Raw genomic sequence first — 22,107 nt, forward strand, 5'->3', positions numbered from 1 at the left:
TTGTGAAGGCTTTCCGACAGGCGCTTTCATATTAAGTGGAAATTACTGGTGCAAGACGAATGGATTTCTATTCATTCCATTCAAGCTGCAACAAAAAATGCAATTGCCTGGTAGAACTTCAACCAAATAACCCGCCTTTACCACTTTTCCAAAAGCGACCAGCCAAAAAGTACAGTCTAATTGTGTGTTTTGTTGGCAGCAATCCATCAAATTTGTGTATAACCCACCAGTTACCATTCATTAAAGGGCTTTTCTGTAATCCCCCACAATTTGATAAGAAAGATCTAATCAAGTTTGGTCATTATCGCTCGTTAATTGCCGGCCTCAGAAATTTCACACACGACCAGGCGGCTTCCTGACTTCTATTCAACACTTTATTGTGGCATCAAATTTGAGGTTTTTATGCTCTGTTCTCGCCAGTGCACGGGAAAAAATCACTATTGTAAATGCCGATTCCTGGGCGTGGCTGGGAAAATTTCTCGGGCCGTAAAAAAAGAAAAGACCTTCACCAGTTCCACACTAACACCGGCGGTAACACTAAACACGGTGTTATTTTATCACCATAGTTTGCAATGCACTTTACCAAGGAAAATGCATGTTTATCGCTAACTTAAAATTCATACACACACTACACATAATACACAGCCATATTCTGGACTATTCCTTTGGTATGGGATATACCTCGATCGGGTAAGGGGCCATAATAGGACAATTTGGGCATAATCCTCCATTCGGGGTAGATTGTCTCATCAAACACGAACCGTATTGGACATTATATACCTCATGGTCAAAGACAAATATCACATCTCCCCTTTGAGAGATAATACGTATGCATTGAGATGTTTTCTTAAGTTTCAAAATACACACTAATCGACTCTATGGGTTAATATTTATTTCATGGTTTAATATCCTCACATATTGATAATGTCTTCAAAGACATTTTATTTATAATCTTGCTGTGTGCTGTGGTTTTTCCGTGAAACAAAAAAAATAAACAACACATTGACGCGACCCAGGAATTAATATTTCATTGCTGTTGTTTCTGAAACTATGCCGTACAGCTAAAACGTTTCACAATGTCAAGATTTCTTGAGTGCAATATTGTTTCATACCATAAACGATAAACAACAACTTTTTGAAATAATGAAAAACCAAAGTGGAAAGGGAAATAATCACAAGGGTTAATATTGTCAAAAGAAGTAATGATTGTGGATTCAGAGAAAATAGCAATACATGAAATTTATGTTGACAATGTATTGTTCCAAACAGGGAAATAGATATTCTCACGCTGTAGAAACTCAACATATTTAATTTGTGTATTGTAATAAATTAATATTGAACAAACACCGCAGTTTCAAACCGTTGACGTTCTCTGTGAACGTGTACTTGATCTAGTACTGATATAGCATACAACCAGTGAAAATGTGGGCGTGGTTAAGTGTAGTCCGGCCCACCCTCTTTTTTATCAGCTATCGAAAGCCTCGTGAATATTTATGAGAGGATATCCGGTATAATTATAATACTAATCTATGTACAATTCCATTGATCACGGACTCCACAGTACAGCACCATTGTATTCTGGATTGAAATTTAAATATTCATGAATATACATTTCAAGTATTTTGAAGCCTCTTGTGCAAAAAGCATACAATAAAATAAACACCACCGTACAAAAGTAAGTTGACCTTGAAAGCACTTAAAAGTTTGAAGTAACACCAGGCTGTCAAAAATGCTTGCTGTATTCCAGCTTACAAACGATAACAAGAAAAGCCTATTTGACCAAACGAAAAATTGCAAACGTGTATTCCTTTTAGAAATGAAGGAAAGTACAAAATACTGTCGTTAATATGAAATAAAGAGGATCACGTGACTATCATGTAATATAAGGAGGTGGAGTTAGAGATTCTCAAGTGCTTTGTCAAGTTGAAAGGATATTTTTGTAGTTCGTAAGTTACGGGAAGGGTGGTCATTATCCGAAGTCAACACAAATAAATAAATATATACTTTATTGTTTTTTTATACTTCTTGAACTCTGTCAACATTTTATGTCGATAATGACAGCTTTACATTTTGCAGAGTAAGATTTTTTTTATGTTTACAGAAACATTTCTGTCGCAGAAGTCTTCAGAAATTTCTGTCGTACGCAGAAGTCTTCACGTCCTTTGCTTGATAATCTTTGTACATTTTTATATCGAAAATGCAAATTTCTTCTAAAGTTGTAGTAAACATAAACATATCGGCATGGACCCATTTTTCCTTCAATATATTCAGGGAACTTAAATAGTTCATGGATGTCTAGTTACATAGATGCACATGTTCGTGAAAACTTTTTTTTTATACAATTTGATCATATTATAATACACAAATGTTTTGACCAACTCTCCAAGAAACGGACCGAAGGTTTTGGACAGCATTGACGAAATGGGTGAATATTTCGCATCGTCATAATAAGTACACGATTGCCACGTCGGGTTCAAGCGAGGATTTCTCACTTTTCATATTCTGAAAAATAGCCTTAAGTGTAGAGCAGGGCTTGAACAAGAGTTCGTGTGGGCATATGAAGACGAAGATGAGGTTGAAATGGTGATGATTCTGTCATATTTGATTCATATCTTGAGATCATTAATGAGTTTGGCGTTGAAGACGTCACGAGACGGCCCCAAGGCAAAACGATTGTCATCTCTCTGAGCGTGGAATCACGGACCGCGCACCGGGGACTCTGCACGTGCCAGCCCCGGTAGACTCGCAAGGTTCGCCCGCTAAATGAATGAGTCATTTCGGGCTACAAATAGGAACTCAGATTTATTATCATAATGGAGTCGTTCTTGAACCTGAAGGCTTCACAATACTGGATGAAGTTGTTGTACTCTTTTCACTGTATCGTACTCCTGCTTGTAACTTTTGAGGTTAATTACAAGTTCGTCTTTCATATTTCAGAAATTCAGAGGCATGCAGTTCCTTTAAAAATGTTCTCAAATCGAAACGCTCGATGCTCTCAGCGTCTATCGATGAGTATAAGTCATGACTGCTGATTGGTGAAACTAAAAAGTTTCGATTGGTGTATTCACCAATCACATCATAGGATAGATGAGCATGCAGCAAGTTCGGCATACATCGCGGCCTCTGATTGGTCAGTCCGGTGCACAGTAAACGAACGCATAAACGCTGTCCTTGGGAAAAGCGCAGACGACACAAGGTTTTGGCGCCAAAAACAGTCAATAGACAGACAACTGAAGGACTATCATAATGAGTTTTGCTGTGTTTCCATGCGCCACCTATTGACGTGATGAGATCCCTTCTTCTTGGCGTCTTGTTCCCCTTCCTCCTCCGTCTTAATCCGCTTGTATTTCGTCCTCCGATTTTGGAACCAGACTTTGACCTAGATAAAGATGGGACAAAAAGAAAATAGTAAAAATGTGGGTTGGCATTTAATTCCTGAGTAGAATTCCAGGACTTTGTGGTTTTAATACAAAGAGCAAGGCAACGTCGCGGTCTCTTTAACTCGAACACAAAAAGTTACTTTTTGACACAGTTATTGAGAGGGAACGAGTTTTGCTCCCCACCACAATAAAAGCCAGACAAAAAAAATCAAAGTCGGCACAGGTTCATAAAAGAAAGTCAAGACTATTTTTTACGACAACAATGACAGCGAAATGGTTTGTTGCAGACATAAACTTCATCAAAATGGCCTGTAATCGATTGGAATTGGAGTGAATAATTGACGGGGAATCGTGCTTCGGTCTCCCGCTCGGCTCCAAAGCCGGGCCAGGGAGAATTTTAATTCAGACTTCCCTTGTAAAAAGCATTGCAATTAAAGTCATTTTAAAACGACAATAGATTTGGATTTGATGGTAGGGTAGGAGTGGAATTAGCCGCAGATTGCGTGGAGAGTTTAGTCCTGCCTCGGGCTATGCTTCCCCCCACGAGCAATAGGTCCTAAGACACGCTAAGCATCGCTCAACTCGAGCGCCGAACACGCGGGGTAAATTATTACGAGGGACGGCCATCCATCACGGGTAGTTTAGCGCGTCCAGCTCAGTGACTGGTACGGGGGCTGGAGCGATTTAGCCCCGTGCGGCCTACGACGCGAGAGCCGCTGCCCCGCTATCCTGCACCGTCGACTCCGGAAGTTGCCACTTCCGAGCGAAATTTAAAAGCACTTCAGTTGATCGCCGCCTATGGGTATCGCTTCCCGGATGGACTCAGGAAAGACTGTGAAATGTGGGAATTATGAACCATTCTCGTCACAAGGGGGAAAATGGTCTTTGACTAATATTTGACAAAAGCACTCCAACTTTTACGCTTCACGAAAAAGAAAAGAAAAATAGACCCAAGAATTCAGTTTTGGAATTTTATAAGGGAGCCGGATAAGCATAACTGAGATCAGTTCTTGTACAAAACCTTGGTTCTAAAACTTTGAAGAATCGATTTAAAATATGAACTTGAAAAAATGATGTAAAGAAAACATGACCAATTTTCACTGCAATGACGAGACAAGTTTGTTATTAAAAATAATGTCGACACATTAATAACATCTTTTAAAGACACGCCCTGTACCCAAATTTCCCTACCCCTCTAACTGTGATTGGCTTACAAAATCACGTGACAACAGCCACCAGACCGAAAGTCCGTGACAAAATAATGTGTATTGACAAGACACAATCACTGCACAACATTATAACGTTCATGTGAAATTGTTGACACATGAACACTGCGGTTCGTTTTGCGATCAGCAAAGAAGGGTTTTGGGGCGCACTGAAAGTTGAATGGATGACTATGTGCCTGTTAAACCCCGAGGAAATAATCACAAAAACTGAGGGTCGGCAAATCGACAAACTCTGATTGAATGTAACGTGCCGTGAACGAATAGAAAATGGAAAGAAAAAAAAAACCGGCCGGCCTTGGAAGTGCGTCGGGAATTACGCCACAATTTCTTTTCGAAATTCGTTCCCGCGTTTTTATGTTTTGTTGAGTAAACCGCAGAAGCACTCAGTGACGCGGGAAAGGATTCTTGATTGAACCATCAATTGTAATATTATTTGACATAATGAAACATGCGTGAAAACATTGGCACAACTAGTATTGCTTGATTGCTGTGTTTATGTAACAAGTTTTACACTGTGGCCTCATTCGACGTCAACATCTGTAATCTTGACAAATCAAGGAAGAGATTACGTTAATTTTCCCCATAACCAGGCTCAGAGAATTCAAGAGTTTGCAAATAGCAATTTAGCAAATATTTATTGAAGATAAAAAAAATTGTATTTCAAAAAATCAGCCTTGCGCAAAAGTGTTGAATCTTTGACGTAAGACTTTATGTATCGGCTTCCTCAATGCAATGTTGTTTCTTAATAATCCAAACTCCAAAACTCACCTTGCCGTTCAAAAAAAAAAGTAAAACTGATTAATACAAACTTTTCATGACTCAGTAAATGATCCACAAAACATTCGATCTCACAACCGAAATCGTCGTGCTACATTCCCCGTTCATGATTAATATGACAAGCAGTTTCGTGAATGTGAAACGTTTTCCTCTATCGTAAATAGCTCATCAATTTTTGTTTTATCAGAAAATGGCAGCAAGAAGGTAAATCGTTTCATTTTGTTTTTAAATTTTGAAATGTCGTTTAACTATAATTATTAACGAATCACCTGCAAAGAAAAAAAGGAAAACGATTGTGCTATGAAAATATAATTTTCAAATCAAGTTGACATATTGTTTGGATTGTAAAGCACTGAATAAAACCGATTCGTGTCAGAGAAAATATACCTCAGTTTTCACACCAGTAACTGTCCTGTTTACGAAACATTTCCTATACGGTTCCCATATTGATGTAACCGACAAGTTAAATAAAGTTCACATTTGGACAACCGACTACAAAAGACCTGGCAATGCAAATAAACCCTACATTGTTGATGAGACTTCTGGATATCATCTTGATCACAATACAGCAAAACTAACGTGTGGATTTTCCCCCCTAAATTCATTTCAGCAGCAGCAACTAGACCCGTTTTCCCACAGAGCTACTTGGACAGACGTTTATCCCCCACGTCACCTGCCCCAGGGGGTATTGTCTGCCTTTTGTCCCAGGGTGTGACTTGGGAGACGCGTGGTTGGGTCCACATCCCACCAAGGTCGCTGGGAATGAACCTCGGACAATGGACAGATCTTCCCAATAACGCCCGGTTAAACACCTATTTATGTGCTGTTTGTTATAAATTGTCCCAAACTTGCAACAACATAGTGTCATATGGGCAGCCCTGTATACCATGTCGCCCTTGTTTACAAAAAAATGCATGTTGTGGTCACGTGATGCCCATTTTTTACTGGGAAAAGGCATACTATTGTTGATCAATTCAAAAATGGGTGTTGACATCACTATGCGCAACAAATCCAAAAGCATGAGAAAGATACTTGGGTGGCTCTGCAGCCTGTTGGCAACCGGCAGGTGTGACGTCACGGGTGACGTCACAAGTTAAGTTTAGGCTTGTCCACAAATCGTAAATAAATATATTCATTGAAATCTCTGCTATCTTTCCAACCAAACACCCTTATTTTTTCACTATGATTGTGTATCTAGCAATATCTAGCTGTTTAATCAATGTGAAAACTCGAAAAAAAAATAATGCAATGCAGCAGAAATCAAGATCATTCAAGCAACATTTTATCGCTCTGCTCTGATCGACGCCATCAGAGAAAATTTGCATTTAGCTGTGTTTATATTTGCAAAAAATGTAATTAACCGACGGTCCTTAACCTAATACGGGCACAAAATACACCAACACTACTTTGGTCATCAAAATATGTCAAGAAATATGCAGGTATCTGTGAGTAAATAGCTGGGAATTAATTTGGCATTATTTCACACTAAATATTAGTCATCATTATCGCTGGCAGTGTCAAACTATGATGCATGACCATCGTTTTGTTATCGGCTCGACTGGCTGGGCTCGAGGATGAATTAATGATAAAAATGTCACAAATGACATTACAACCTCGTCCATTATGATGACAGCCAGATGAGATATTTAGGAACTGAGGATGTATTCTTTGTGAGATAAGGGCTGGCATCTTGAAGGGGTAATTTACATGCATTGCATAGTTATAAAAAAACTATTTTCTTCCTTAGTTGCATGTCCCGCGCATATCTCTGCCCCGCCCTCAACCTTCGAACTTTTATAAACAGCGCCCTCATTTGTCGAAAGAAACTAAGTGGGTCAAGCAGCACAACCCCCCCCCCCCCCCGCAGCATGGTGCCTTGTGAGTTCTAGCGTAAATCACCGTGTAGATGAAATGTTTACAAGACCTCGTCAACCTTACTTTTTAGCACTTCGCCTCAAAGTATGAGGTTGTCATACTTTCTTGCGGCTTTAAAGAATTTATTAGAAAACATTTTTTTCAGGGGGGGGGTTGAAAGATAATACTGTGCGAATTGGAAAAAAGTTCGAGTAACTAGAACAGCGTGTCGGGACTGATAAAATATCTCATATTTTTACTAATAAATCATATGCTTTTAGGTTATACGATCCGATCATTTTCGAAACTTTAGCCCAGTGAAATGAACCGAATGTCGATATGACCTTAAAGTTATGCAACAGAGATCAAATGAAATTTAAAAAAAAATCGAATTCTTGTAATCATTACATAAGGATGTTGACTTAAAAAAAAAATTAACAAGTCATCCTCGTGAAATCGTTGCATCTTTAAATCTTCAAGATTCAATGCGTCTTCAAGACAGAAATGAAACTGCAAGACTTGGAAATTTAAGCCGTTTCCCAATGACTAATATTGAGAAATAAACATGGCCATAACCATAACAAACGCCGTTTGAAATCGAGGGAAAGATATAAATAAAGCCTCACTTGTTGATATAACTCTAAATTTACAACGGATTGAAATGACTCCGTCATTCTTTAAAAAATCAATTTCTACTTTCTTTTCTTGATCATTTCTTTGTTTTCTATCTTTCCCCCTTCCCCGATATACTCAAGATGACCTTTTCGCACTTCCCAAGATGACTCAGCCGAAGAAATTATATTCTTGATTTCATTTTTAACCACCAACCTGGCCAATGGTCTAACTTTCGCACCCGTTAGTTTTGTTTAATTGTCATAAATTCATAATTACTGATTTATTACTCCTGAAAGTCCCATATAGTATACAGCTGTTTACAAATGGTAGGTTTTCCCACAACCTCTGAGTTGTTTGGAAAGAAATGATTGTGAAAGTTTACACAACTCTGAGCTTAATTGTATCATGATATGTCATATATAAAATATACATATGTGTCATGGTTTCAATGCATGCATCTCGAACAGTATCGCAACGATACAACGCATTGTAATGGAAGGCGCACATTTCAAAATCATAACAGCAAAACGCACTGCTTTCTTGCCTGCCTGGCTAGGCCGCCTGAGGGCGCTTCAAATGTAAACAAATGTGACGTCAGCTAGTGTCATTACTAGTCGCCAGGTCAGCATTGTATCGCGCCTTGTGAACAGATTTTAGTTTTACATTGGTAGGCGGAAGATTAAAGGCTGAAAGCACACATACTGTCAAGGATTGCTTTTTACCATTACTAAAGCAAATTTTATGCACCCTGCTTATAAATATTCATGTCACAGAATGTGTTATAATTATGTGAACTGTAATTAAGGATGCACGATGCATGAAGATTCATAATGATGCGTGCGGACTGTGGTTCGTTACAATCAAACCATTCAACATTTCTGGTTTTTCATCACACTGTTTACTCTTTAAAAAAATCAATCGAGATTTTCATTTTTCCATTTTAGTTGAAATAACAATTAATCGTTCGTCATTAGTGAACCGTTTTTGAATTCTAAGTATATGAGCTTACAGTAATTACACACAAATTGTAGAAACGAACATTTCATGTCACGGATCAGCAGAAATGAGTCCATTTTAGCTCATTGTTTTTCCATCTTGCGCAATAACAAAGTTTGGAAATAATAATTCGATTTGTATCCTGACTAGAATTCGAGGATGGATGAGGCATGTTTAACCTTTCGTTATCTAGAGTCTTTCGATATTTTTTCCCCTAATAACACTTTGTTGACCGTAACTTAAGCAAACATTTCCCATAATGGTACAACCGTTTAGCTGGTATTTATTTTCTTTATCACTTCCTTTGGTCGCGTACCCCGGGTTTAAGCTTGCGATGGCACGGGGAAAACGAATCGAAAGTGCAGGCATCTGTAGCTCAAACGGTTCCTGTTTAAATCCGGACGGAGCAGGATGCAGGCACTTTGACACACAAGCTTTGTCACCTCCGTGTACACAATTACTTTTAACTGTCGTTTTTCCTCCTAAATTAATTCCAACTGGAAGGTTCCCATGGTTAACAATGCGCATCACATTTTGGAGATGTAGGCCTAACTGACAGGCAACTGATTTGTGTTATTTTTTTATTTTATTTATAATGACAAAATATTTATTGATGCACTAGGCCCTACTTTCTGCCGGAGCTCACAATTTCTTCTTTGCATATACGTCTAAAACTGTAAGTTCATAAATATATCATATCTATTAATAACGGAGGGAACAAGAGAAGGTTTCAACATAATTCCATCCATGAAATAAAATACATCATAGGGCGGCAAAGAGCCAGAATTTTCATTTTTAATAAACTGCTTATAACTTATTACATATTATGGTTTAAATACGCCTTCAGAAATAGCCGTGTTCGAAATTTGAATTGTGTTGAATTTAAGATTCACTAAAGTTTTGATCGTTGGTTCATTCAGTTGTAAATAACATGACTGATCCACGTTAAAATCAAACATGACCTCCAAAAAACGTAAGTGTCTTAGTAACCTCTGAAGGAGGCATCTCACAAGTTGTGCACTTTGTGACCTGATATCCGACGCTGTTTTTCCGATACGTCTATCTAGAAACTCATTTGTCATGTTCTGACACGTCACACATGTTATAACCACATAATGACTTGCTATCAACTTCTTAAACCAAAAATAAGAAGGGAAAAATGGCATTTGGCAGTATGAACAAAATGGTATTATGATCTGAGCCAGTGGAAATCCATCCCCTAATGAAAATATTTTGTTCAAATGAATCATTGAATGTTATTTTAGTAACTTTTGATGTGGAATTCTGCTATATAATGCCTATATAGTTAAGCATAAATAACATTCGATGTACGGCAGGTTCTTATATATCAGTTTCATTCAAGCGAAATTGACAAAGTTCTTTCTCAATCAGTTCCCACCAGTCTCAACGATGGCTTATGCAATCGAGGCAAGAAATAACTCGAGACACTTTAATCATCAATCGATACTCAGATAATGAAATAATTCCTTTGCTGATAATTCTCATGAGGTTAAAATCTTCGGTGCCAAAAAAAGAGTCCTAAATTCGAGATTTCTCGACATTTCTCGTCATTTCTCGTCAATTCTCATCCAATTTGTCCGTCTAGCCAGCTCTACAAGCTATTGTATCCTTTAATTCCCGCCAAAACGACCGTTAAGTTTCTCAAAAAACGCGGCCTGCAGCTGAAGAACAGGGCTGAATACACAAAGACACTCGCTTCTAATTTTCCAATCAAAACCACATTACACAACACGGTATCGCTTCAAATAAGCGTAATATACCCTGGCGGGGTTGGCCAGGTAGCTAGGCGGTGGGCCGGGGCCGGTGTAACTCAGCCCCCTCGATCGTAATGGAATAATCGGTCAGGAATCTGGGCTCGGAAAATCGAGTTTAGTCGGCAGCCGGGACCGGGAAAAAGGGGGAGGATTTGTTATTACAAGTTGCGCTCAATAATGGCAAACGGGTGCGAGATGAACATTATGACAAACAGAATGCACTAGAAATGTACACAATGCCCTAGGCCGTTAGGTGTTGTATGTATTATGCCGGCTTAACTACCGATGGGTTATTATAATTGTACAAATGGCTGCCCACTACTTCTCTGTATTTTTCATCAATTTCCATTTTGAACAATATGAATTGTTTTGATTCGATGTACAAGCGCAAGCCAATCGACCAACACATCAATGCACAGTTGATTGAAGGAATGCCACAATAATGTTCCAGGAAACTATCATCGAAATGGGGGGAATTACCAGTGTCTTTTCAAGGAAGGGAAAAATCGTGTAATGAAATTACTGGAATGATCAACTTCAGCGCAGGTCTCAGTTGTGATTCGACAGCTCCAGTTTTGACAGAACGACAATGACAAACGACAATGACAGACGAAAATGACCATAAAAACCCCCGCAAACTCAACAACGAGGTGTATAGATAGCAATAATGGGATTGATGCGAAATTGTATCTCGTAGGCCCTATAATCAACCTAGCAGCCCTATATGTTCTTGTCAAGCAAAAGTGCCAACATATTTTTCTGGGTAACAACATTAAATATAGGCCAGACAAGATCGTGCCAAAAAGTTCAGGGCCTAAATTTCATCGAGTATCCGAAAAGAAAACATATCTATGCAAATTTAAGTGCTTAGCAAACAACAGCCGAGGACCAGTTACAACTTACAAGTAATGTATATTGAATGGACTTTTAACTGGTAACCTGTTTGTGCTTAACAAAATCCCATGTGCTTAATAAATCCCTGTTCTAAGCAGCTCGGTCCCCGATGGACAAAATGTTCATCCATTTCCATCTCACTTTTCACAATTGACAGAATTTTGGTGACCAAAAGGGTGAAATTTTAAGCCAAAAAAGTGAAGATTTACCTGAGTTTCTGTGAGGTTAAGGCTAGCAGCGAGCTGTTTTCTCTCGGCTCCCACCACGTAGTGATTCTTCTCGAAAGCTTGCTCAAGCCTCAGTAGTTGCGACGGGGAGAACGCGGTTCGGATCCGCTTGGGTTTCCGGAAGGGATGCTGGAGGAAGAAGCCTCCGTTTGCTATATCGCCTCCTGAAAAGAAATGTTAAAAAAGGGGAATGGAAATAATAGTCAATCTAAAAAGACAGGGCTAGTGGTTAGGTTTGTGACTCATGATCAGAGGGTCAGGGGTTCGAATCCAGCTGCTGGTCATATGTTGTGTCCTTGGGCAACCTTACCCCAACTTGCTTGCCTCCACCTAGGAGTATAAATGGGTACCGGCATTAGCTGGGGAGTAACCTGCGATGGACTGGCATCCCATCCAGGGGGAATAGAAAATAATATTCTCAGTCATTTCATGCCAAGGAAACAGGAGATAAACGCCGACCTGATGGGCCACATCGGCTCGTGACAGACTTGATTATACATACAACTAAAAAAAAAAAAAAAAAGACTGGTGACGAATGAATACGGGAGGCTGAAACCATACCACCTTGTGGTAAGGCAGAACAAATGGAAACCGAGAATCGGTTCAATCTTCCAACGAGAGAGCTAATCAAACACGGACCTGTTATCCAAACGGGAATGTCCTAGATCTATTTTTCTTTCAAATCGACTAGGTTTATCATTTTCAAAGAATTATAGGCCAATACTATATTTCGAAAACCGAAATCGGTTTGTAAGAATAATATACTCCAACCTTTGTCCTGTGTTCTTTGTAAACTATATGAATCTTATAAGCTTGTTAAGGCTTATAGAAAACGAAATATGTAAAAAAAAAATACTTGTCATACTGAAAAATGTCATTATGATATAATGATATTTCTTTAAAGAAATGTCAATATGTGCATATAAAGATCATCAAAATATACTGACAAATGTTTTAAGAGTAGGCGCGCTTACTTAAGCTCAAAGTAGGTATGTCGGAGGTTAATTATGCACTCAGGCAGATAAAAATGCCTCTTCTCTGTTAAAACCGTAACAAATTCTGAAGTCTGACTAAGTTTCAAGGCGACTATTGGATTTCCTTCGGGTGTTGTAAAGTGGCGCTGATAATATTATGATATTCCCACTCAGTGGCGGGGCTTCATATCGCGTCCAGGGGGGTTTCTGCATGTTTTTTCCCACTCGATGATCGACCGACAGCGTGATATGATATGACGGTGCATGGCCGGTCACCGTCTGTACAGAAACCACGAGGAAGACAGAAAAAAAAATCTGGGAAAATCGTGGAGGTAAAGGGCCACTTTACGCTCAATTTGGTGGTCGATTGGCGCCTTTGGGTTCTACACGCTATAATCCATAAAGCAAAAAAAAGGAAAAGGGAAAAGAAGCGCGCTTTTTTACTCTGTTCGTTTTTCGGTCGTCTGCTCGTGCAGCGGACGAGCTGCGCTCGGAGGAATGGCCGCGCTTTCACGGAACCCGAAAACAGCTGCCGTGCTGCGCGAAATCTGATTTTGGAGGGCGAAATCCGACCAGATTTTGTTGAGTTCAATAATGATCTTGATGATATGATGGGGGTTTGGGGCGGTTATGGCTGAAGTGGTAGTGGTATTATTTAGCGATGAGTAACTCTTGAAGTAAAGAGGCATGTGAAGAGGTATTGACGTGTGAGACTGAGAAGCCAACAAGAAACACGATCGTGAAGAACAAAAGGGAAAAAGAATCGAAAATGTTTTGGTCCTTTTGGGAATTGCAAAGTCTCACATTTTGTTACAGAAACCGTACGACCTCGAGTGCCTTTAAACATTAATGTGATGCGTCACATGGAAAAAAAATGTAACAACTTTGAATCATTATTTTTTTTTCATCAACGCACCGGCAAGAAGCAAAGGAAGTTGCAATCGGTTTTATTTATTTACACTGCGAAACAATCGTTTTGCAGTTGACAAGGTTGCATCATTTCAAAATTTGATTCTCACGATTTAGTTGCCTTCAAAAATGTCTGATTTTGACTTGACTTCCAGTGTGGCACGCATGCACCAACCAAAACTACGCTCGCAGCGCTATCGCATCCATCAACAATCAAACAACCCAAGCGAAAAACAAGACAACTTGGATGTATTACGAAGTCTTAAAGGAATCCCGGGCAAAGCGAAAGATTGTTATTTGTTAGCCCTGGTCCTCGCTGGTGGTTTCTCAAAGCTAATCATGCAGAGTTTACAGTCCGGTAAAGCGAGACCTTTGGCGGAGTGATTGCCGAAATCTGTGCCGGGGCGAGCATCAAAGGCACCCGCCCCTTATGCCCCGAAGTCAGCCCACACTGGGTGCTGCAAGACCGGTGTAATCATCGCTAAACAAGGACAAACATATCACTTTTGGTTTTAATTGCTTCGGTTCCCTTATCGGGGTAATTGATGTTAGATAGCGGCGGTTGGAGACAAGAACAAAGAAATACAAAGCTGGAGCGGACATACCGATGTTGTCTTTATCAGGTTTAATATTTCTAATGAATTGTTGTTGTAGGTGATTCTAGACCGTCTTATCTGTTGTATCTGTGTTATGATACCGGTGGATGATCATCAAACAAAACAACTTCAAGACAAATGTATAAAATTTACAAGACAATCAAAGGCCTGGCCGCTATCTATTTCTCTGTAATGGAACAAACATTGAGGAATTGTAACAGTAACACATTAAAAACCCATAAACTTGTACAATTAACCATTAAATTGAAAGTATAAAGAATTAAAAAGATGACTTTCTCTTTTAAGTCGACAAGCTGCATCTCAGCATCCAGAAAGTATCATATATACTCTTCAAATATTGTGTCTGTTTGTTGGTCTCTACGCATGGCTACTCACGTCCCCGTCAGCTTGCTTCATTCTCTTCTTTTATCTTTTGACTATTTCGATTTGTCTTAAGGCTCATTTCTACCAGCATCATTCAACTGACACCTGCTCTTCTGTATGTCCGTCACTTCAAGTTTTGTCTTTCTGTATTTCCTTATTTTTTTTCAATCCGTCTTGAACGATGCCTCTTTAACGTTCAGTGCTTTCCTGGTCTGTCGAACTGGTTTCTATTTTTTGTGTCGAACTTTCTAACTATCTTGTTGTATTTGCACCGCCGCTTGAACTTTTTCGTCACGTGACCGACTCACTTTAGGAACGAAAGTCATGTTCTCATCACTTGACATGAAGGAGTTGGACATAACATTTCTTGCATTCCATTCCACGAAACACATTTAAAAATAATTACCATTATCTTATTTCCAACAAAAATAGAACATTCCGAATGTTTGAGTTGCCGAAGAAAGGAATTTCTCGTTGAATGTTTACTTCTATTTCTGTAATTTTTAAAGGCGAAAAAAAAATTAAATGCGCGCTTTTTTGACCAGAATCAATTATTTTTGTGCGATGCACTCACTTTTGACACTTTTGGTCGAGTTGACAGCCAATCGCAATATGCTTCGGTCTCACAGATTTTTAACAAGTCATTAAAATGAGAATTTAACAGAAATGAAATGTTAAAAGTAAACATTAAGTTTTCATTCTAGCCAACAAACTTTCTTACTAAGGAATGGTAAATGTTTCCAAAAGAATCGAAGTTTTATAGTTTTCTTTAACATTTAATACTGACAGTTTAGATCAATACATAGTCAAGAAGCAGTGTCTAATATTCGATTTTCCGTCCTTGATGAATTGATGTACAAACTGGCGCAAATAGAAATTTAGCTCAGCTTTGTCTAATCATCATTAGCAGTAATTGCGTGAGTGTTCATTGACAGCGCTTCACTGGAAATGGGCGTTTACCAAAGTGCATTCCATTCAGAACCCGACACTAATGGCTCACTGCACCGTTTACCCAGCTATAAAATTAAGTAGGGGGCAATTATAGGGACAGTATAAACCGACCAGGGTAATTGTTGCGGTCTTTTCAAAACTTTCCAAAAGTGAAACAAGTTTGGTGCGTAAAAATTTCCACTGGTCGTTTTCATAAGGAAGATTTCAAGTGATGCTAATAATCTCTTGCACTGCAAGAAATGAAGTGACCTATTTCTTTCTTCATTTCGACTAAACAGTCAATTTCAAGCTTCGATCTTGGGGTCAGTTGCTTCATTCTGTTCCCCAATCGATGCTTGTAGCACCCTCAATAGCCCAGTGGCTAGTACTGGTTTAAGAAGATCAAACAGTCCATCAATAGAGCAAAGTCAACCTTTTTTTCTCTAAAACTCCGACCCTTTTGTGTTTTTGATACCTCTGTTCAGCGCCCGTGTGTGTAGGATCAAGCCTAGAGGTAGGATCAAGTTAGCGCGATGCGCGTGGCGCGCGGCAGCCGTGCCCAACGGTACAGACTGAAGTGACCGCACGCTATTTCATTTGCCCTATGTAAACAAAAAGCAAGTGTTGCCAAAAACCTCTTACTCTCTTGAGACAAAAACAATATCGCTGCATGGTTAATTTTTCAGCTTCATATAATTTCTAGCAGGACACATGCCTTTTCAGCCGTTGTTTTTTCTTAACACCATGGTGATAAGTATTCCTTGAAGACTATAAACAAAAAAGCTGATATCATTTTTTCATTCCTTTTCGGGAAGTCTATTTCGAAACATCAATAACCTTGTTGGTACAGGTACATGGAATAACGTCATCTTTGAACGCAATAAACGAGGAAAGATGTCATTTAAGGAAAACACACAGTGTCTTGTAAACAAAATTGTATTTGTGTTTCATGTTTCCTCGGAGATACCAATCGTTGGTTTTGTTTTGGAAATATCTTGAATTGATTAACTCATCGACGTGATTGCTTACAAGACTTTGCAAAAAAGGTGCCAGTCAATGCGAAATTATTGAAAGAATATTGAGAAAAACAATATCATGATGGACTACCAAAAGGACCAATACTTCTCATTCTTAACGGCTACAATCCTTTACAGACATGGTGATAATATCAACCACTGCCAAATCGGATAAAACAATGACATATTAATCAATGAGTATCGCTGTGATTTAGTATTATTTTATTAAATAATCAATCTTGTTTGATCCAAAAACCGCACAGACTTTGCCCGACGTGACCGATTTGTATTAAGGATATTGCGCTTGCGCGAGCACGTTTTGACACGAGATTTTTTGGTGTCATTTTCTGTGAATTCTCCACGACTACGCATGCTCAATCACGTCAGTATACAATTTCGTCACGGAAGCCATTTCGTCACATTGTAAAGGTTTTCTGAATAAAACAAAACTTGAAATTCCGGGGTTTATTTCCGCAAGAAAGAAAACATTTGTATTCGATGCATAAACTATTACGTCAAGAAGCTCGTCCACTTTCAATCAATTTTCCGATAATTTGTTGTGTAAATAAAACATTGTAAAAAGGGCATTGTTAGGCCAATATCAATGATTTTATTGCAAAGTACTTTGCCTGAATACAACACAATGTCTTTTCGACGACTGCATTCACTCTCTTGAACAGCTATGGAATCTATAACACATGACAGCTACTGGTTTATTGACAAATTAAATCGATATTACAATAATGACTGAAACATCATTTTAGACACTTTTTTCCACTGAAGCGCGATAATCTTCATATTCCAAACTGTAAAGTCATAATTTCTCATGCATTATTACGGGAACGCTGGTGGAATACGACATTCAACTTGGGCCTGAAGTTGAGACGTAGGCAAAATTCACAATGGATTGTTTGCCATGTTTGCATTTCTGCAATTCAACCGACAAATTGCGGTGAGCTCTTTACAAAGATATCAGCTTAACTCATGATAATTTAACGGGCATTAACACCTTATTACCGAGCAAAATAATACTTAATCTGACGAATTATTCTTACCTGCGAATCCTCGGTGACCAAATAGTCTATTTCGCGCCAGGAACCACGGGTAGAGTCCGAACGGCTCGCGCCGGGGAGGCGAACCGAAGACACCGGCCAGAGCAGCGGGGTGGTGGTGCGGGGACGGGAAGCCGTGAGCTCCCGGCATACCGAGGTGCTGCGGCATGGCGAATCCCGGGTGTACGGTCTGCGCGGACTCCGACGGGTAGGCTACCTCGGGCGAGTACAGTCCCTTGATAGGGTGGGCGAAGGCGGTGTGGAACGACGAGTCCCCGGTCGGACTGGGCTTGTGTAGCCTGCTGACCACGATGGGTGTGAAGGGGGTCGGGGAGCCCACTGAGTCCGGGCTGGAGGTAGTCGGAGCAGGTGGATTTGAGGGGCTGGAGGACTTGGAGACCAGGGACTCAATGCTGAAGCAACTTGGCTTGGAGGGCGGCGGGGGAGGTTGATATAGATCAACGGCAGACATGGTGAAAGTTTTTATTTTAATAACTGACCACCAAAAAGTTAAAATTCAACCACTCCTTTGTTCCTTCTGTCAGATCGCTCAGTTACTTTCCAGTTTCAAATACAATGTACGTCTTTGAAGTTTTAATTCATCATAAGCGAAGCAATACTGGAGACATGTTAAACTGAGAAAAACAAATATGAGATTACTAAAAGATTATAGAAAGATGTGGTAACATCGTGCGACGGGTGATTCTCCAAAATTGTTACAAGGTTGTGGTGTGCTTGGAAGAATGTTCCACGTTGTCCAGCCAGAATCAGAGAGCACACTGGATGATGAGAGTCTGAAGTGGTATTAGTTTTCGCCTCCCGCGTGCTGGATTGATTGAACCGAGGGCTGGTCAAATACTCCTCAGTGATTGCTGATCGTTCCACCGGAGGGCACTACTCGCATCAATACGGCATCAGGTCCGATAGGGGGGAGTGTATATCAACTGGGAATATTGACGACTAGAACCTCATCAAATACTTATGAATGGACCCGGCTCCGATACGAAACCACACACGAGACTGACTGCGATTAGCCGTATCATCAATGTGACAACCTTCTCTTGTCTGCGATGCCTTTTCCTAGCTGTCAACACGAGACCATTTTGCGTCGCACGGCTGAAATGAAAAACTCTCTCCACATTAGGAGGTTGCAGTGGCTCTCTAGCCCACCAAGCGAGCCGCATAGCACTACAGACCGGTCCTAAAATCTGCTAATCGTTCCATTTGCATAGTTACGACTAATTAGGCCATGACAGAGTGGGCTTCACTGACACGAGAGCGCGACGCTGATTGGATGACGGGTCACTGTGTGACGGTGACGTACGTCGCACGCACCGAGTCCCATACTGTACACACATACCGTACGAGACCAATACACGCGATACGGAACACGCGTGCTTATTCCAAACACTCATGACAGTGGAGCCGTGGGGCACAGCGCCACCACGAATTGGGGATATCATCCTCTGATTGCTCAAGGTCATCTTGCGGCAAGTTAAAACTCTCCCGATCCCCTAAAAATTGGCACACGAGTCTCTTGTTAGCGATATGCTCAAATGACGCAAACACCTATATATCTAGGACCACATAGTCTCCCATATCATAGAGCAAGGACCCACAATGTGTAGTAGAAAAGGGGTGCCTTAAATAATTAAAAATTGACAAAGCTTTTGCTCATTGCAAGTTATTAAAAAAGCTTCCTAAATCAGATATTCATACTAATTACAATGATATCAATGACAGCAACGACAAAACCTTTGATTAATCAATCTAAATGAAGTAATGAACCTACCAAACACACAAAAAACTCAGAATTTAAATAATAAAGATCTTATACAGTGACGGATACAAATCTTGAGACTGATGACCCTCGTGACCTTTGACCCCAAAGGTCATCATCTTTGAGATTCCAGAGCTTCATAAATGTCCCACTTACCGGAAGGCTGATTGATAAATTAAACCCATAAACGCTTTCAGACTTGATCAGAAATGATTGAACTTGATTGCAGATCCCATGTTTACACGACCCGCGCTTTCATTTGACTACAAATTTCGACGGAACCTTTTGATGTGCTCGCAAAACTGTCAGCGCGAAACAAACATCGCCGGGCGGGAGATGCAACAAATCACGTTACCATGGCAACGCATCCGCGCCAGAATTAAGGGAATGTTAGCAGGTTTTCTTTTAGTTGAACATCCAGCGAAGGGTTGTATACATGGCGAGACTCTAATTTTGCCTGATTGGGCAACCGTGACAGAGTGTTTAATGACCGGTGTTTGTTTGATGGTTGACCGTTGTCGAGTCTTGAATAAAGCTGGCGGGTTGTGCTGAAGCACGCGATGGTCAGACGAACACAATTTAATGATTCACATGCTCAGATCTTCATAAATAGTGTCTCATAAAATATGCAGAGCAGAACATGATGCAGTCAATAATCATCTTAGATGTTTCAAGTGTTTTCCCTCCAATAATGAAATAGAATTGATAAGTTCACACGAATAATAGGCATACCATCAATGTCTTTTTCTTAGGATCGATTATCCTGAGTTGTTAGATAATGTTCAATCAAACCATGATCAAACTGACCAAACGTTCCTGTCTTTGGCTCGTTGTTTCACATCCTCTGTTAATTCAACAGCCATTTTTATGGATTCACAAAATTTTCAAACCTGTATCATGAATTCAATGCCGACTTTATTTTTGTCCTCCGATGATCCTTTCGACAAACAACCGCGCCGCTCAATCGTCAAAAAGGAATATTTCAAGAAAGAAATGACATGATGACCAATAGTCCAAACTTCATCCAGACAAAATGGGATTCGAACCGAAAACTCACAATACAAGGGATGAGGTAGGAACATAAGCTTAAATTGTTCGTCTCGCTGTGGGGTGTTTTGACTATAGATTGAAGGCTTTGGGAGTTGTGGTGTGGTTCTTAATGGTCAACGCAGGCCATACCGTGCTCGGAGAAAAACCCCACTTTTGCGCGCGACTGACCAACAGACGCTAACCCGAGAGGACACCACAATTACGGCGGACAAACTCGGCCAAAGTCCGGCCGGTAAGTCGATGACAATTTGGGTATAATTAGCCAGCTAATCCCGGTCTACTCCGGTCATTGATCGCATGACGGAGCGTGCCGAGTTTACTACGGTAGATTCCGTCTTGTCTAGTGTTTTGACCCCCCCCCCCCCCACCGACCAGTCGACTTTCAGTGGTCCCCAGTCTCGGTCTTCTGTTGACTTTGTTCCCTTGAGGATCAGTGGCCAGTGGACAGAGACCGGGAAACGTCTTGCCATTGTGTCCGGAGCGGAAGTCGATTTTCACCGGGCTTAACTCCGTGTGTCAATGGGAGGTTTTTGCGCTTGACCACCGCCCGATCCGCTTCCAGCGAAACCGCTGAATTACAATCGAAACGTGGGGCAGGGTACTATCAAGCACTAAATGCAAACACAACTGAGAGGGACCAAGTGCCGTCCATATAACTTACTCCTCCCTCAAAATGCCTGAATGCAGACTCAATTTCTTGTTTTCTTCCTTGCTCGTCTGGCCGTAGGGAATATGAAATTCTCGTGACCATACGTGTAGCTCCATTCTGACATAAATATTCAACTGTACCACTGAATGTAGCCATTTTGTACAGTATAGCTTGTGAAGAAAACTGATGTGCGTTGCTTGCACCTTGTTTTGGTCAAAACCGCTTGCGTCATTCCTAAATTCATAATGCTTTGATGAAACTTTAAAAGAAAATACATTTTTAATGTGGGATATCACTGCTCAATTCCAAAATATGAATTACACACCAAACAAACGGCATCAAAATGTCCAATGAGACAATTTCGAAACTCGTCAGATGTAGCCATGCTTGATGATAAAAATGAGTATTTCGTGACTTTTTAGCAAAACATAAAACCTCATAGTTTGAATTTCCTACCACACTCGAAAAAAATTGCTCAACTGAAATTAATGTGAAAAAGTTGACATAAGAGATTGCTGATGATGAAAAGAGAATTGGAAATAATGAAAACCGCGCGTCACGCGTCGATTTTCTGGTATGTTTTTTCTTTCTTTCTTGTGGTTGAGGAAAGTGCAGCGCATTACAAAACCCACCTCATTTTGGGTTCAAGGTGTTAGGCAATGGCTCTATCCAGGCGTTCTATTGTTCCACCCTAGGACAAACAATTAAAGGGAAGGGCGCAGCCATTTAATGTAATTGTTTCGTAATAGTAATGCAAATTCGAATTGATTTGCAGGAAGTATGGAGCGCCAGGGGCGGCAAATGGCCCGGAGCAGTTCAGGCAGGCGAGGGAAACAGCCGGACAAATTTCGTTACATTGAGTAACTGGTGGGGCGCCGCGGGAGTCAATTCTTTCGGCATGGGTTGCGAGGGGTTTCTTTCCCCCGTCGTTTTCAGCGAGCGCACGGTGCCTGACTCGCCCCTTCTCCCATCTATAATACCCCGGCCTGATTTTGCAGCAAGTGTAGCCAACCATTCGTAAGA

The 22,107-nt window shown here is 40.3% G+C and overlaps 1 protein-coding gene across 1 annotated transcript; it reads right to left on the bottom strand.

Annotated features, from left to right (window-relative positions):
• Positions 1–883: 883 nt before the first annotated feature.
• LOC119720777 (homeobox protein EMX1-like) lies at positions 884–18,888 on the bottom strand. Its single transcript, XM_038190615.1, has 3 exons — positions 17,609–18,888; positions 11,727–11,908; positions 884–3,379 (listed from the first exon to the last, which is right to left on the bottom strand). The coding sequence occupies exons 1-3, from the start codon at positions 18,075–18,077 to the stop codon at positions 3,242–3,244; spliced, it is 789 nt and encodes a 262-aa protein (XP_038046543.1). The 5' UTR covers positions 18,078–18,888; the 3' UTR covers positions 884–3,241.
• Between the last annotated feature and the right edge of the window lie 3,219 nt (positions 18,889–22,107).

Source organism: Patiria miniata, unplaced genomic scaffold, assembly GCF_015706575.1.
Source record: "Patiria miniata isolate m_02_andy unplaced genomic scaffold, ASM1570657v1 HiC_scaffold_9, whole genome shotgun sequence".
In the NCBI taxonomy this organism is placed as follows: Eukaryota; Metazoa; Echinodermata; class Asteroidea; order Valvatida; family Asterinidae; genus Patiria; species Patiria miniata.

Bases quoted from the DNA above. Each gene is read 5' to 3' on its own strand.
- LOC119720777 (XM_038190615.1), bottom strand. From the start codon at position 18,077: ATGTCTGCCGTTGATCTATATCAACCTCCCCCGCCGCCCTCCAAGCCA. The intron at 11,909-17,608 runs GTAAGAATAATT...ATTTCTTTTCAG, and splicing joins TGGTCACCGAGGATTCGCAG to GAGGCGATATAGCAAACGGA. The intron at 3,380-11,726 runs GTAAATCTTCAC...ATCTTTATCTAG, and splicing joins TTAACCTCACAGAAACTCAG to GTCAAAGTCTGGTTCCAAAA.